A 14,093-nucleotide genomic window follows, 5' to 3' on the forward strand; every position below is an offset into this window, starting at 1 on the left:
TTTATAGAATAGTTGTAAGGAATAAATGAGGGGGGAAAAAAAAGCAAATATATATAGCACCTGGCATAGAATGAATTAAATATTAGCTATTTTTATTCCTTGCAAACAAAAAAGCAACCTACCTCCACTCAATGTCCCATGAGGATCAAACACATCACCCCCTAGAGTTACAGTTCTAGTCATTATCCTTTTATCAAAGGCCACTTTTTTTGCATTATCCATATTATTACAAACAAACGTTGTTCCAAAGACAAATTCCATTGCTTTCTGAAGTTCTGGTTTGTATTCAACCAGGGAAAGAGCCACGTGAACATTGTTAGGACCAACCTGTGGGAAAACAACAAATATATCACAGTACATACTACCCCTTTCTTTTCAAATATTTTACAAAACAGAACTGCTATACTAGAAATTTAAGTACCACTTACCTAGCACTACAATTCCTTTTGACCTTTCTAAAATACTATGGAAAACAAGAGTTTTAGAAAAAATTTCAAGTTTAAACATTGAAACTTCTATGGCTAAGTAAAATATTTAAAGTACCAGGTACTATGAGAGTGTCTATTAAGCAGGAGCCAGTACCAAGTTTCTAAATCCAAAATGGACTATTTGGACACACTCTCTTAGTTAAAATACGGCAATTGCTGGATCAACACAATTATATAATATGTTCTATTTCAATTATTAATTTGCTTTTTCTATAGTGAATACATTTTCATTCAAATTAAACATGCTAAGCAGCCACCTATCTATCAGTTACAGAAAAACACAACTAGCCATTGAGAGGGCAAAAAAAATTTTAAATCCCTCGGTGTTGTATTTTGATCCAACTGCCTCTTCTCAACCTTTGTTGATGTGTACTTCTGCCCATCTTTTTAAAACAACTAAGCATCCTTTAAGGAGCTTAGCAGCAGCAAGACAAATCAAAATGAAGGCAGCTCTGTATAACAAATGTTCAGCATTGCCCTCTGACATAGCAGCTATCATTAAAAAGGTTTGGCTAAGGGACCTGGCTAGAAGTATTTTTGCTACTACCTGAAACCCCACTTCTTACACTGGGACTTGTCCAAAAGCTGAAGTAACTTCCAAAATCTTCCAGACCTAATGGTGATTTTTCAAAGTAAACAAAGTACTAACCAGAAACACTACCTTTCTTTTTTTTTTTTATTCTTATGTTAATCCCCATACATTACATCATTAGTTTTAGATGTCGTGTTCCATGATTCATTGTTTGTGCATAACACCCAGTGCTCCATGCAGAACGTGCCCTCCTCAATACCCACCACCAGGCTACCCCATCCTCCCACCCCCCTCCCCTCTAGAACCCTCAGTTTGTTTCTCAGAAACACTACCTTTCAATTACTCTGCACTCATTTTCCTTCTGAGTATACATGTCAATACAACTGTATTTTAAAATAATTTTCACTGAAGGCTTCTCAATAGCAGCAAGAACACTGAGTATCCATTTAGTATCTTAATTATAAATGCATTTCTAAGTTTCACAGAACTGTCTTTTCAACTGATGCACTTGGAATGCCTGCTCAATAACAAACTGGTAACACTGCTGAACATTAGGATTGGCTTCATGTTATTACCCAATATTACACAACTATAATTGCCTTTTAAATGTATTGCCTTGTACTCCTCTGGGGTTTGTTTTTATTTTTTTTACTAATAGCAATACCACTTTAGATCCACCTCAGCAGCTGAATGGGTATCCTGGTCCCCTGCTTTGTATGTCCAGAGGCCGGAAGGCAACCGAGAGAAACTCTAAGCATCTCTGTAAGATTGATAGATAACAGATGTCACTGTGGGCAGTTTAACTGTGTCTGGCATGAAAAAAAACTGAAGAATTCTGGTATTTATAAACTCTGTAATTCTCGTAACTCAGAGATTGGAAATTTAATATCATGTGATTGTCATGTGACCGGACTGAAGGTTTAAAGACATTTTAACATTACAACTTTGTAATATCAAAGGTAGTTTTAGTTTTCCACTGTTTCTACTGGTCCTTCCATCTATTTTCACAAAAGCCAACCCTTTTTTGGTAGCTTAAATGTTTAAGGCATGGTAACAACAAAATTTTGTGGTTCTACATATGATTATGTCCCCCAAGTTAATGTCCTCTAACTAAAACAAAACAAAACCAAACTAAAAAACAAGATGTACATAAAACATAAAGAAGACTTACAAGATTCTGAGCGACCCTCAGAGTTTCTGGAGCAATACATCGGGCTGAAATTTTATTGAGTGGAATTATAGTGTATCGACGTTTCAATTCCCCCTTTTCTAGTAACTTTTTTCCAGTAATCTAAAAAATTGTGCATTTGAAATAAGGAAATATTAATGACAGAAAACGTTCAGAGGGAAAGAGTGCAAGTTTAGGAATCCACAATTAAATGTTTAGTGCCTAGTATCCTGAACAATGGAAAGTCTAAAACTGGTAATATGCATTCTGGATTCCTAAGTAAACATAAGACTTCTTTGGGAATACAGTTTTATCAAATATACTATAATCAAGAATATAATAAAAAGTCATTAACTGAACAGCTACACCTGTAAAGATAACCAACCTTAGGAATACCTTAAAACATCAAGAAAGTACTTAATTCTAGCAGCTCATGATTTTTCCAGCTAAGGAGGAATTATAAATTTTCTTTAATTAATTTACCTCTGTGTCTACTATAACATTGTAGAGCCGTTCCCCAGCCACCAATTCTAAAGCTGTGGTTGCAGAAGTATCTTTCACACTAATCAGGGAAGCTACAAGTCCTTTCACACAATTTCTATTCCAGTTCTTCTCTGGATCCCTAAAATAGAACAGTTGACAAAAATTAATCTGAAACAATAAAATAGAAAAAGTTGTATTTTACTAGTGAAGAGCTCGTCCTAGCAACACATCAAAAGCATGTACACTTTTAAGAAAAACAAAAATTTGGGCGCCTGGGTGGCTCAGTTGGTTAAGCGACTGCCTTTGGCTCAGGTCATGATCCTGGAGTCCCGGGATCGAGTCCCGCATCGGGCTCCCTGCTCGGCAGGGAGCCTGCTTCTCCCTCTGACCCTCCCCCCTCTCATGTGCTCTCTGGCTCTCTCATTCTCTCTGTCTCAAATAAATAAATAAAATCTTTAAAAAAAGAAAAAAAGAAAAAAAAATTTAATGTTCAGATGACTAGTCAACTCTTATTTTAAGTCACTCAAAAGATCTTTCAGTACATATTGTTTTCAATGAAACAAAAACAACTTTGATGTTATAATCTTTTTTTTTTTTAAGATTTATTTCAGGGGCGCTCAGTCGTTAAGCATCTGCCTTCGGCTCTGGTCATGATCCCAGGGTCCTGGGATCGAGCCCCACATCAGGCTCCCTGCTCCGTGGTAAGCCTGCTTCTCCCTCTCCCACTCCCCCTGCTTGTGTTCCTGCTCTATCTCTCTCTCTCTGTATCTTAAAAAAAAAACTTTATTTCAGAGAGAGTGAGTGCAGAGCCCCACACAGGGCTCAATCTCAGAAGCCTGAGATCATGACCTGAGCTGAAACCAAGAGTCAGACACTCAACTGCCTGAGCCACCGAGGCTCCCCGAGGCTATAATCTTTGTAATACATATATTACTCTAAGTATTCCATGAAAAAAAACCCATGTAAATTTGTAAATTGTAAAATGTTAATGTTAGATATTTAAAGAAACTCTGGACTGAGATCTAATTTCCCTCATTTTGGTCTTAAGAATTCCCACTGCCAACACTTGAAACATTTCAATAAACATTTAAGGAAAAAAATGCCAATTAAGGAAAAGCAGCTTACAATATTTTTCATACAAAAATCTTAATGTTAACAAAATTTTCAGATTGTCTTCCATCTTAAATGAAAATATATCTTGGTTAACATTTCAGTAAGTGTTTAGGGAAAAAATACCAATTAAGGAAAAGTAGCTTACAATATTTTTCATACAGAAATCTTGATGTAATGAAATTTTCAGATTGTCTTTGAGCTTAAATAAAAATGTATCTTGGCTATTACCATGTTAAAATTTAAGGTTTAAATCTCTTACCTGTAGGCAAATTGAATATTAGGAAATCTGGCTAAGAGAGCTTCATATGTTTCTTTCAATCTACTGATATCACGAGATAGCTGCCTGCGCTTTTCCAGAAGTCCTTCCTCTTTGTTTTCTGAACAGTAAATCACAAGTAAATGGAAACAGAGTTTTAAAAATGCAAATATTCTACAGTTTTAAAGAAACTATCAGTAACCTCTATTTCCAGAGCATTCCTAGAAGCAAAATACAAATTTCTGGTATTAAATAAAAAGCATGCTTAATATTAAAGATCAAGTAGACAATTATTACCAACAAGTAACAGAAATTTTCATTCCAAAAACAATATATGAATTGAATAACTACAAATGTGGAAATATACAAATGACATTTTGGGAGTTTTCAAATGGCACTTTGGTGACCAAAGCAGGAAACTGTCAGTAGTGAGTTTTCAAAAATTCAAAGAGCTGGGAAGATGGTAAAGTGGAGAATCTTAACCTCACCACATCCCATGGATTCAACTAGATAACACCTACATCAGTGTAACCCAGAAAATTGCCCAAACGCTGACAGAACAGACTCTCCACAGCTAAATGTAGAGAAGAGGCCACATGAAACAGGGTAGGAAGGGCAGAGATACAGTCAGGAGCCAAGCAGACCTGCAGGACTGTCAATGGAAGGGAGGGACACCGAGGGCACAGAAACGGGAGAGAAATGGACTGTAGTCACACCAGGCACCCCAAGCACAGGGAACCGCAAGGGGAAAACAAATCCCCACTGAATGGCGCCTGGGTGGCTCAGTCAGTTAAGCATCTGCCTTCAGCTCAGGTCATGGGCCTAGGGTCCTGGGATCAAGCCCCGCATCTGGCTCCCTGCTCAGCAGTCGGCTTCTCCCTCTGCCTGCTTGTGCTCTCTCGTGCTCATTCTCTCTCTCTCCCCTCTCAAATAAATAAAATCTTAAAAAACAAACAAAACAGAAAAACCATTTCTCTTTGAAAACCAGAGGGGCATAATTTCACAAGTTCTTATGATCTGTAGGGACTAACACTTGGAACTTTAAAACTCAGCAGGCTCAGCTCTAAGAGAGCTGAGAGGGTGAGAGGAAACAGACTCCCCATCCTTAAAGAGATAGCACGACAAATAGCCCCACAGAGACACAGCATAAAAGCAGCAGTTTGAAAAGCTGCCTAGACTATTCTGGTGGGAGATTTGTTTACCAGTCTCAGAGCATGTGCTGGAGGGGCAGGGGTCCTTGGGAGACTTCTCCGGGAACAAAAGAGCTGGCAGGCACTATTTTCCTCCTCTACCACCCCCCGGATCCTAGACACACAGACACTTGCAGGAACGAGCATAGGTCTCCACCTAGCTTGCTAACAGTGCATCTCACCCAAGTTTTGCAGACTTGTCCTTTCCCACAACAGACCTGTGCAAACCTTGATAAAACTGCTGCCGCACTCTGCTTTCTCGTGTGGACCTGCCCCCTCCAATATGCCCTGGGTCAGAGCCCATCCAAAGCAGTCCAAGCCAGGCAGGGTACAAACAGCCCCAACAGGGACCAGCCCAACTCTAAAATAACTCCCTACGCTGCAGAGAGGGGGAAGATAACGACATATACCAGTCCTACTGAGGCCTCAGCAGTAGGCTGGGGTCATATACCTGGGCTGACTGTAGGCCTCACCCACCAAGGGCTTTCTCCGGGGAAAACAACAAACAGTTCTGTGCTACCCCAGCAGTTCTGTGCTAATGGGCCATCATCACCTACCTCTTCTCCCCTCCCCCTCTCACTTCCCCTGACACTAGCTGCTGACTGCCCCATGATTTAGGAGCAGTGTTGGGGTATCCATGTGGTCTCAGCAGCTTCTTCCTCTCTGGCAAACACCTGGTCTGACTCCACTCAAGCCCAAGGCAGCCCCAGACTGGCCCACTAACAACTCAGGGTTCAAACCCTGTCCATGACAGGCAAAGAGAGACATTCCAGACAACTAGACTGAAGGCAAAAGCAGCTTAGCCACAAGAGTAGGGTACACATATCACATAGGAGATACCACTGAAGCATCAGGTTCTGGTGAACAGGGGACACTGCACTGAGGGTATTACAGGAACTCTTCTTCAGAAGGTCATTACTCTCAAGAGCAGGAGACGTAGCTAATGTTCCTAACATGTAGAAACAGACACAGAGAGACAAAATGAGGAGATGCAGGGATATATCTCCAAAGGAAGGAAGAGGACAAAAATCACAGCAAGAGAGCTCAATGAAACAGTGAGGAGTAATATGCCTGATAAAGAATTTAAAGTAATGATCATAAAAATACTCACTGGACCTGGAAAAGAGTGAACTTCAGTGAGACCCTTAACAAAGAGACAGAAAACATAAAGGAGAACCAATCAGATGAAGAACTCAATAAATGAAATTAAAAATACTCAAGATGGAACAAATAGACTAGAGGAGGCAGAAGAACAGATCAGCAACCTAGAGGACAAAGTAACAGAAGGCAATCAAGCTGAACAGGTGATAGACAAGATAACAAAAAATGATTACAGACTTAGGGAACTCAGCAATACCATCAAGTGTAGTAACTTTCCCACTATAGAGATTCCAGAAGGAGAGAGAGAAAAGGGGGCAGAAAATTTGAAGAAAGAATAACTGAAAACTTCTTGAATCTAGGGAAGAAAACAAGTCTAGATCCAGGAGGCAAAGAGAGATCCCAACAAAATCAACTCAGTGGGGTCCAAACCAAGACACAGAGTAATTAAAATGGCAAAAAGTTGTTATAGAGAATTTTAAAAGCATCAAGAGAAAACAGTTACAAGCAAGGGAAACTCCGTAGGTTATCAGTTGATTTTTCGTTGCAAACCTTGTAAGCCAGAAGGGAGTGGCATGCTATATTCAAGTGCTGAAAGAAAAAAAGCCTGTAGCCAAGAGTATTCTATCCAGCAAGGCCATCATTCTTTTCAAGTGCACATGGAACATTTTACAGAATAGATCACATATTAGGCCACAAAAGAAGTCTCAACAAATTCATACCACAATGCTAAGAAACTAGAAATCAACAAGAAAGTCTTCAAAAAGTACAAACACATGAAGGATAAAAACATGCTACTAAAGAATGAATGGGACAACCAAGAAAAAAAAAAAAAAGGAAATAAGTACATGGAGACAAATGAAAATGAAAACACAGTGGTCCAAAATCTTTGGGATGCAGCAAGCTGTTCTAAGAGGGAATTTTATAGCAATACAGGCCTACCTCAAGAAGCAAGAAATACCTCAAACATCCTAACCTTATACCTAAAGGAGCTAGAAAAAGAACAAACAAAACCCCAAACCAGCAGAAAGAAATAATATAGATTAGAGTAGAAACAAATGAAAGAGAAACTAAAAGAAAAGAATAAAAGAAACCAGGAGTTGGTTTTTTTAAAAAAGATCAACAAAATTGATAAACCTTTAGCCAGACTCAGCAAGAAAATAAAGAAGACTCAAATGAAATCAGAAATGAGAAGAAATAACAACCAACACCACAGAAATACAAATAACTGTAAGACAATATTATGAAGAAATATATACCAACAAATTGGACAACCTAGAATGGATAAATTCCTAGAAACATACAACCCAACAAAAATTTATTTCTTCCTGTTTCAGTTTAACAGACTGACTACCAAAAATGAAACTGAGTCAGTCAGTAATATAAAAACTCCCAAAAAGCTGAAGTCCAGGACCAGACGGTTTCATAGGCAAATTCTACCAAACTTTTTTTTAAGATTTTTATTTATTTGACAGAGAGAGACACAGCAAGAGAGGAAACACAAGCAGGGAGAGTGGGAGAGCGAGAGGGAGAAGAAGGTTTCCCACAGAGCAGGGAGCCTGACGTGGAGCTTGATCCCAGGACCCTGGGATCATGACCTGAGCTGAAGGCAGACGATTAACAACTGAGCCACCCAGGGGCCCCTCTACCAAACATTTAAGGAACAGTTAATACCTATTCTTCTCAAACTATTCCAAAAAATAGAAAAGGAAGGAAAACTTCCAAATTCATTCTATGAAGCCAGCATTACCCTGATTAAAAAAAAAACAAAAAACAGATAAAGACACTAAAAAAAGAGAACTACAGGCAGTATCTCTGATGAATATAAATGCAAAAATCCTCAACAAAATATTAATAAACCAAAACCAACAATACATTAAAAGAAATCATTCACCACAATCAAATTTATTTATTTATTTATTCCTGGTGATTAAATAGTCACAAATCATTCAATGTGATATATCACATCAACAAAATAAGGGATAAAAACCATACAATCATTTCAATAGATGGAGAAAAAGCATTTGACAAAGTACAACATCCATTCACGATAAAAGCCCTCAACAAACTAGGTTTAGAGGATATATACCTCAACATAATAAAGGCCTTGTATAAATAACCCACACCTAACAACATACTCGATGGGGAAAAACAGAGCTTTTCCCCTAAGATCAGGAACAAGACAAGAATGCCTACTCTCACCACTTGTATGCAACATGATACTAAAGTCCTAGCCACACCAATCAGCCAACAAAAAGAAATAAAAGGCATCCAAACTGGTAAGGAAGAAGTAAAACTCTCACAATTTCCAGATGACATGATACTATATATAGAAAAATCAAAAGATCTACCAAAAAACTGCTAGAACTGATAAATGAATTCAGTAAAATTGCAGGATACAAAATCAATGTACAGAAATCTGTTGCCTTCTATGTACCAATAATCAAACAGCAGAAAGAAAAATTATACACCAATAATGAAACAGCAGAAAGAAAAATTAATATTCCCATTTACAATTGCACCAAAAATAATAAAACACCTAGAAATAAACTTAACCAAGAGGGTAAGAGACTTGTATACTGAAAACTATAAAGCACTGATGAATAAAATTATAGATAACATAAACAAATGGGAAGGTATTCCAGGTTCATGGCTGGAAGAACAAATAATGTTAAATTCACCATACCACCCAAAGCAATCTACAGATGTAATGCAATCTCTATCAAAATACCAGTATCATTTTTCACAGAACTACAACAAACAATCCCCAAATTTGTATGGAACCACAAAAGACCCTGAAGAGCCAAAGCAAATCTTGAAAAAGAAGAACAAAGCTGGAGGTATCACAATCCTACATTTCAAGATATACTATAAAGTTGCAGTAATCAAAACAGTATGGTACAGGCACAAAAGTAGACACACAGATCAATGGAATAGAATAGAGCGCCCCAAAATAGATCCATGATTATATGGTCAATCAACCTTTGACTAAGCAGAAAAGAATATACAATGGGAAAAAGTCTCTTCAACAAACGGTGTTGGGGAACTGGACACTTTCTTACACCATACACAAAAATAAACTCAAAATGAATTAAGGACCTAAACGTCAGACTTGAAACCATAAAAATCCTAAAAGAAAGCATAGGCAATAATGTCTCTGACATCAGCTATACCAACATTTTTCTAGATAGGTCTCCTGAGGCACAGGAAACAAAAGCAAAAATAAACTATTGGACTATGTCAAAATAAAAAGCTTCTACACAGCAAAGGAAACAACCAACAAAATTAAGACAACCTATGGAATGGGAGAAGATATTTACAAATGACACATCCATTAACGGTTAGTATCCAAAATATACAAAGAACTTAAAAAACTCAACACTAAAAAAAACAAATAATCCAATTAAAAATGGGCAGAAGACATAAACAGACCTTTCTGCAAAGACACAGAGATGGCCAACAGACACATGAAAAGATGCTCAACATCACTAATCACCAGGGAAATGCAAATCCAAACCACAATGAGATTTTACTTCACACCTACACACCTAGCTATACTCAAAACAAGAGACAATAAGTGTTGGCAAAGTTGTGGAGAAAAAGGAACACTTGTGCACTGTTGGTGGGAACGCAAACTGGTGTAGCCACTATGGAAAACAGCATGGAGGCTCCTCAAAAAATTAAAAATATGATTACCATCTAATCCAATAATTTCAATACTGGGTATTTACCCAAAGAAAATGAAAACACTAATTTGAAAAAATATACACCCTTATGTTTATTGCTGCATTATTTGCAATAGCCAAATTATGGAAGCAGCCCATGTGTCTATCAATAGATGAATGGATAAATATATGATATAGATATACAATGGAATATTACTCAGCCACCAAAAAAGAATGAAATCTTGCCACTTGCAACGCAGATAGATCTAGTGAGTATAACGCTAAGTGAAATAAGTCAGTCAGAAAAAGACAATTACCATGATTTCACTCATGTGGAATTTAAGAAACAAAGCTGCAAATAAGGAAAAAAAAGAGACAAACCAAAAAACCACTAACTATAGTTAACAAATTGATGGGGAACGTGGTAGGCGGATGGGTGAAATGAAACAGGTAAAGTGGATTAAAAGTACACTTAATCATGATGAGCACTGAGTAATGTATAGAACTGTTGAATCACTATACTCTACACCTGAAACTAAAATAACACTGTATATTAACTATACTGGGATTAAAAAGAACAGCTGTTTTATACTTAGTTGACCCTTAAACAATGGGGCGACTTGGGAGGAGGTTGGGGCACTGACACTCCTGCCCCACAGTTCTAAATCCATGATTTTTTTTTTTTTTTTTTAAGTAACCTCCATGCCCAACATAGGGTTTGAATTCACCACCCTGAGATCAAGAGTTGTATGCTCTACCACTGAAACAGACACACCTAAATTTGTTTAACTTTTGACCCTCAAACTTAACTAATGGTCAAATGTTCACAAGAAGCTTTATGGAGAAGATAAATGGTTAACACATAGTTTGTTTTATGTATTATATATTGTGTTCTTACAATTAAGTAAGTTAAAGAAAATACATTTACAGTACTAAATTGTATTTATCAAAACAAAAAAAAGCCTCAAGTAAGCAGACCCATGCAGTTCAAGCTAATGTTCAGGGATCAACTGTATTTAGAAATATCTCTTACACTAACACCCATTAATAGAGTAAAAAAAAAATTCGTACTTGCTATTTCCTTTATTTAATTTCGTTTCTATCAACAATCACTACCTCCTAATGATTTAATATCAAGTGTTTAAATGCAAACCTTCATAATTTAGCTTTTTCATTTCGGCTTCAAGTTTTTCTTTAAGTTTCTTCACAGCCTCTAAAGCTTCTTGATCCTTCCTGTAGCCACTATCCATCTTCTTAACTTCAGCCTGTTTAGTCTTTAATTCTTGTTGAGCATGTTTCAACTTCATCTGCGCCTGTTATTGAAAATTTAATAGACTATGTGAGGCAAACAGTGCTAATGATTAAATGGCCAAAAATGCAGATTGGTTTAAGAAACATCAGCCTTGAAAATGTAACGGTTAGGTCACTTGCATTAATATCTCAAGGGATGAATCATTTCCCAGTATTTTCTCCTCAGAAAACTACTCAGAGTCTAAATGAATATATGCTTAACCTAATTCATCAAATCATTTATAATTTAAGTCCATATTTTTAATACTTATTAAAGATTACATTACTGAGTTCAAAAATTATATCCAAGAATAACTGTCATTAGCTGGTTAAATTAAAAACACAATAGAAAGCTAGTAATCAGAACTCTAGTTCTCTTCCTTTCATATGTGTATTTGTATTTGTGTATTTGTGAGTGTTGTTCAATTAACAGTGGAGAAACTGTATTGAGCAGTAAGAAAATTACACTGGAATGGGAAACTAAACTGACAAGAGAAATTTCAGTGCTAGGAGTTGGATATTCAAATGCTAGTTTATGTAACTGAGTACACTGTTCCTTAAAAGAATGAACCAGTATTCTGAGATCTAGGTGGATGTCACCTCATCTAAAACTGAATAATGGTGGACTTTTCCCAATATATAGTAAGTTAACAGAAAAACTGAGAGGACCTGAAAGTTTTTCTATTGATTTCTTACAGATTTTTGTGACCATCATCTTTGAATGGAAAAGTTGCAAACGTGTAACAGAAAATGTTGAACAGGATTAATACCAACACAGATATGAACATCTGTATATATTTTTAAAGAGGAGTTGTCTTTTAAAAAAATTTAAAAATGCGTGAAAAAATATATGTATTTTTTCTTTCTGCCCTCAAAACTCTTGCATCCATAGGACTTTAAAAGCTGCACAACTATCTAAACAAATTTGAGGGGCGCCTGGGTGGCTCAGTCGTTAAGCGTCTGCCTTCGGCTCAGGTCATGATCCCAGGGTCCTGGGATCAAGCCCCGCATCGGGCTCCCTGCTCAGCAGGGAGCCTGCTTCTCCTTCTCCCACTCCCCCTGCTTGTATTCCCTCTCTCGCTGTGTCTCTCTCTGTCAAATAAATAAAATCTTTAAAAAATATATATATACAAATTTGAAAGCCTTCACTGACAAGCCTTAAAGATTATGAAATTAGTGTAGGGAAAGGGAAGACTAGAATGGGGGAGAGGGAGGTAGAGGTACTTCCAAGGACGAAAGGTAAGGACTAAGTGCGGTGGGCACAGAAATGGACAGGATGTTTGTTTTCCTGTTAAAGCTTAAGACTGCAACTTTATGTTGCCAACAAAAACAGGGAAAAGAAATAAGAAAAAACAAGAAATTAACCTCAAATATTCCATACAATACTACAAATAAAGCACTTACTGAATTTACAATTTCAACTAACTATGAAAGTAGTTAATGTTGTATAGCATCTTAAAATATTGTCATCAATATTTAGTAGTTAAGATATAGAGTGGCAGAATAACAAATTCCATGACACTGATCTGAATATTGTCAATGTTTTACAACAACTGCTAAAGCATAATGTGAAGCAGCTTCTAAAAAAAAAAAAAAAAAAAAAAAAAAAGGCAATCACACGGTCGTTAACGTCTGTATTTACCTGTTTGGCTTCTGTCTGAGCTTTACTTATGTCATTCTTACAGGCCATCATTTGACCAGCAAGAGTTGCTTCGGCCCCATCGTCACTGCTCGACAGGCCAGCGGAAACAGCATTGAAGTGTTGCTGTGCAGCAGCCAAAGCTTCAGCATCTTTGTTACCTGCTTCCTGAAGGGCGTTCAGCCCATCTGTTATCTTTTTAACCTCTTTTTCCTTTGCTGCTAAAGTTCTAGAATCCTTCAGAAAGAGTTTAAGATTGGAAAGTATTAGGTTTTAGGAAAGACATCCATTTTTTCCTATACACCTATACCTTTAGGTCATCAAATTTCATAGCATTTTGAAGTGGACATGGTTAAAAGGAAAATAATTTAACCATCATAACTTTAAATACTTTATTTCCATTTTGAAATTCACCCTGTTTTTCAGATAAACGTGCCCTTATACTACCAGAAATACTTTCATTCCATATGTTACAGTCTAATCTAGAAATTAGCTAAAATATTATAGTGCAAACCAACCATTTGAAGAAACTAAAAATCACTTTCTAGAGCTTTAAAATTGAATAACCATTCTACTCTAAGCTTCAAAGTAGAGACTGTAGGATTAGGAGCGTGTACACGAAAATTTATAAACTATCAAAGGCCATAAAATTTAAATATTAAATACTTATGGGAACAGCATTACTAATACTTAACATCTTTTAAGTTATATGCACTATAACACCATATATACTAAGATACCAGCACTGGAAAAAAATAGAATCCAGCTAAATTATTTACATGAAAGTGACCAGAAATTTTGGCCCACGTTTAACTCATGATTCATTAAATATTTATTAGATGTTTACCATGTACCAGGCATTGTTCTAGACATTAAAGACATGGTCCTCAGGGACCCTATATTCTAGAATGGAAGACAGAGGAAAAAATAAAGCAAGGTAAAGGGACGGAAAGTGATGGAAACTACTATTTTAAGAACAATGAGGGAAGGCCTTTTTGTGGTGACATTTTGAGAAGAACCTACATGAAATAAAAGGAATGATCATGCTGATACTAGGGGGACAAATAATAGGCAAACTGCAGAACATGCTTAGGTGTTTGAGGAACTGGGGTTGGAGCAGTGAGCAAGTGGAAAGGAGCCAGGAGCCCTATCAGGTAGGGATGGTAAAGGC

General features: G+C 36.9%; 1 protein-coding gene across 1 annotated transcript in view; it reads right to left on the bottom strand.

The window, feature by feature from the left end:
- SMC2 (structural maintenance of chromosomes 2) overlaps positions 1 to 14,093 on the bottom strand; it is a 61,333-nt gene that overhangs the window by 35,539 nt on the left and 11,701 nt on the right. Inside the window, exons 10-15 of the mRNA XM_035016183.1 lie at positions 12,926 to 13,159; positions 11,147 to 11,306; positions 4,044 to 4,161; positions 2,672 to 2,810; positions 2,192 to 2,311; positions 123 to 327 (exon numbers count right to left, since the gene is read on the bottom strand). Of these exons, the coding sequence (XP_034872074.1) occupies positions 123 to 327; positions 2,192 to 2,311; positions 2,672 to 2,810; positions 4,044 to 4,161; positions 11,147 to 11,306; positions 12,926 to 13,159 (976 nt within the window). The remainder of the gene's footprint in view (positions 1 to 122; positions 328 to 2,191; positions 2,312 to 2,671; positions 2,811 to 4,043; positions 4,162 to 11,146; positions 11,307 to 12,925; positions 13,160 to 14,093) is intronic.

This window comes from Mirounga leonina, unplaced genomic scaffold (genome assembly GCF_011800145.1).
Source record: "Mirounga leonina isolate KUSES-001 unplaced genomic scaffold, KU_Mleo_1.0 Mir_170, whole genome shotgun sequence".
In the NCBI taxonomy this organism is placed as follows: domain Eukaryota; kingdom Metazoa; phylum Chordata; class Mammalia; order Carnivora; family Phocidae; genus Mirounga; species Mirounga leonina.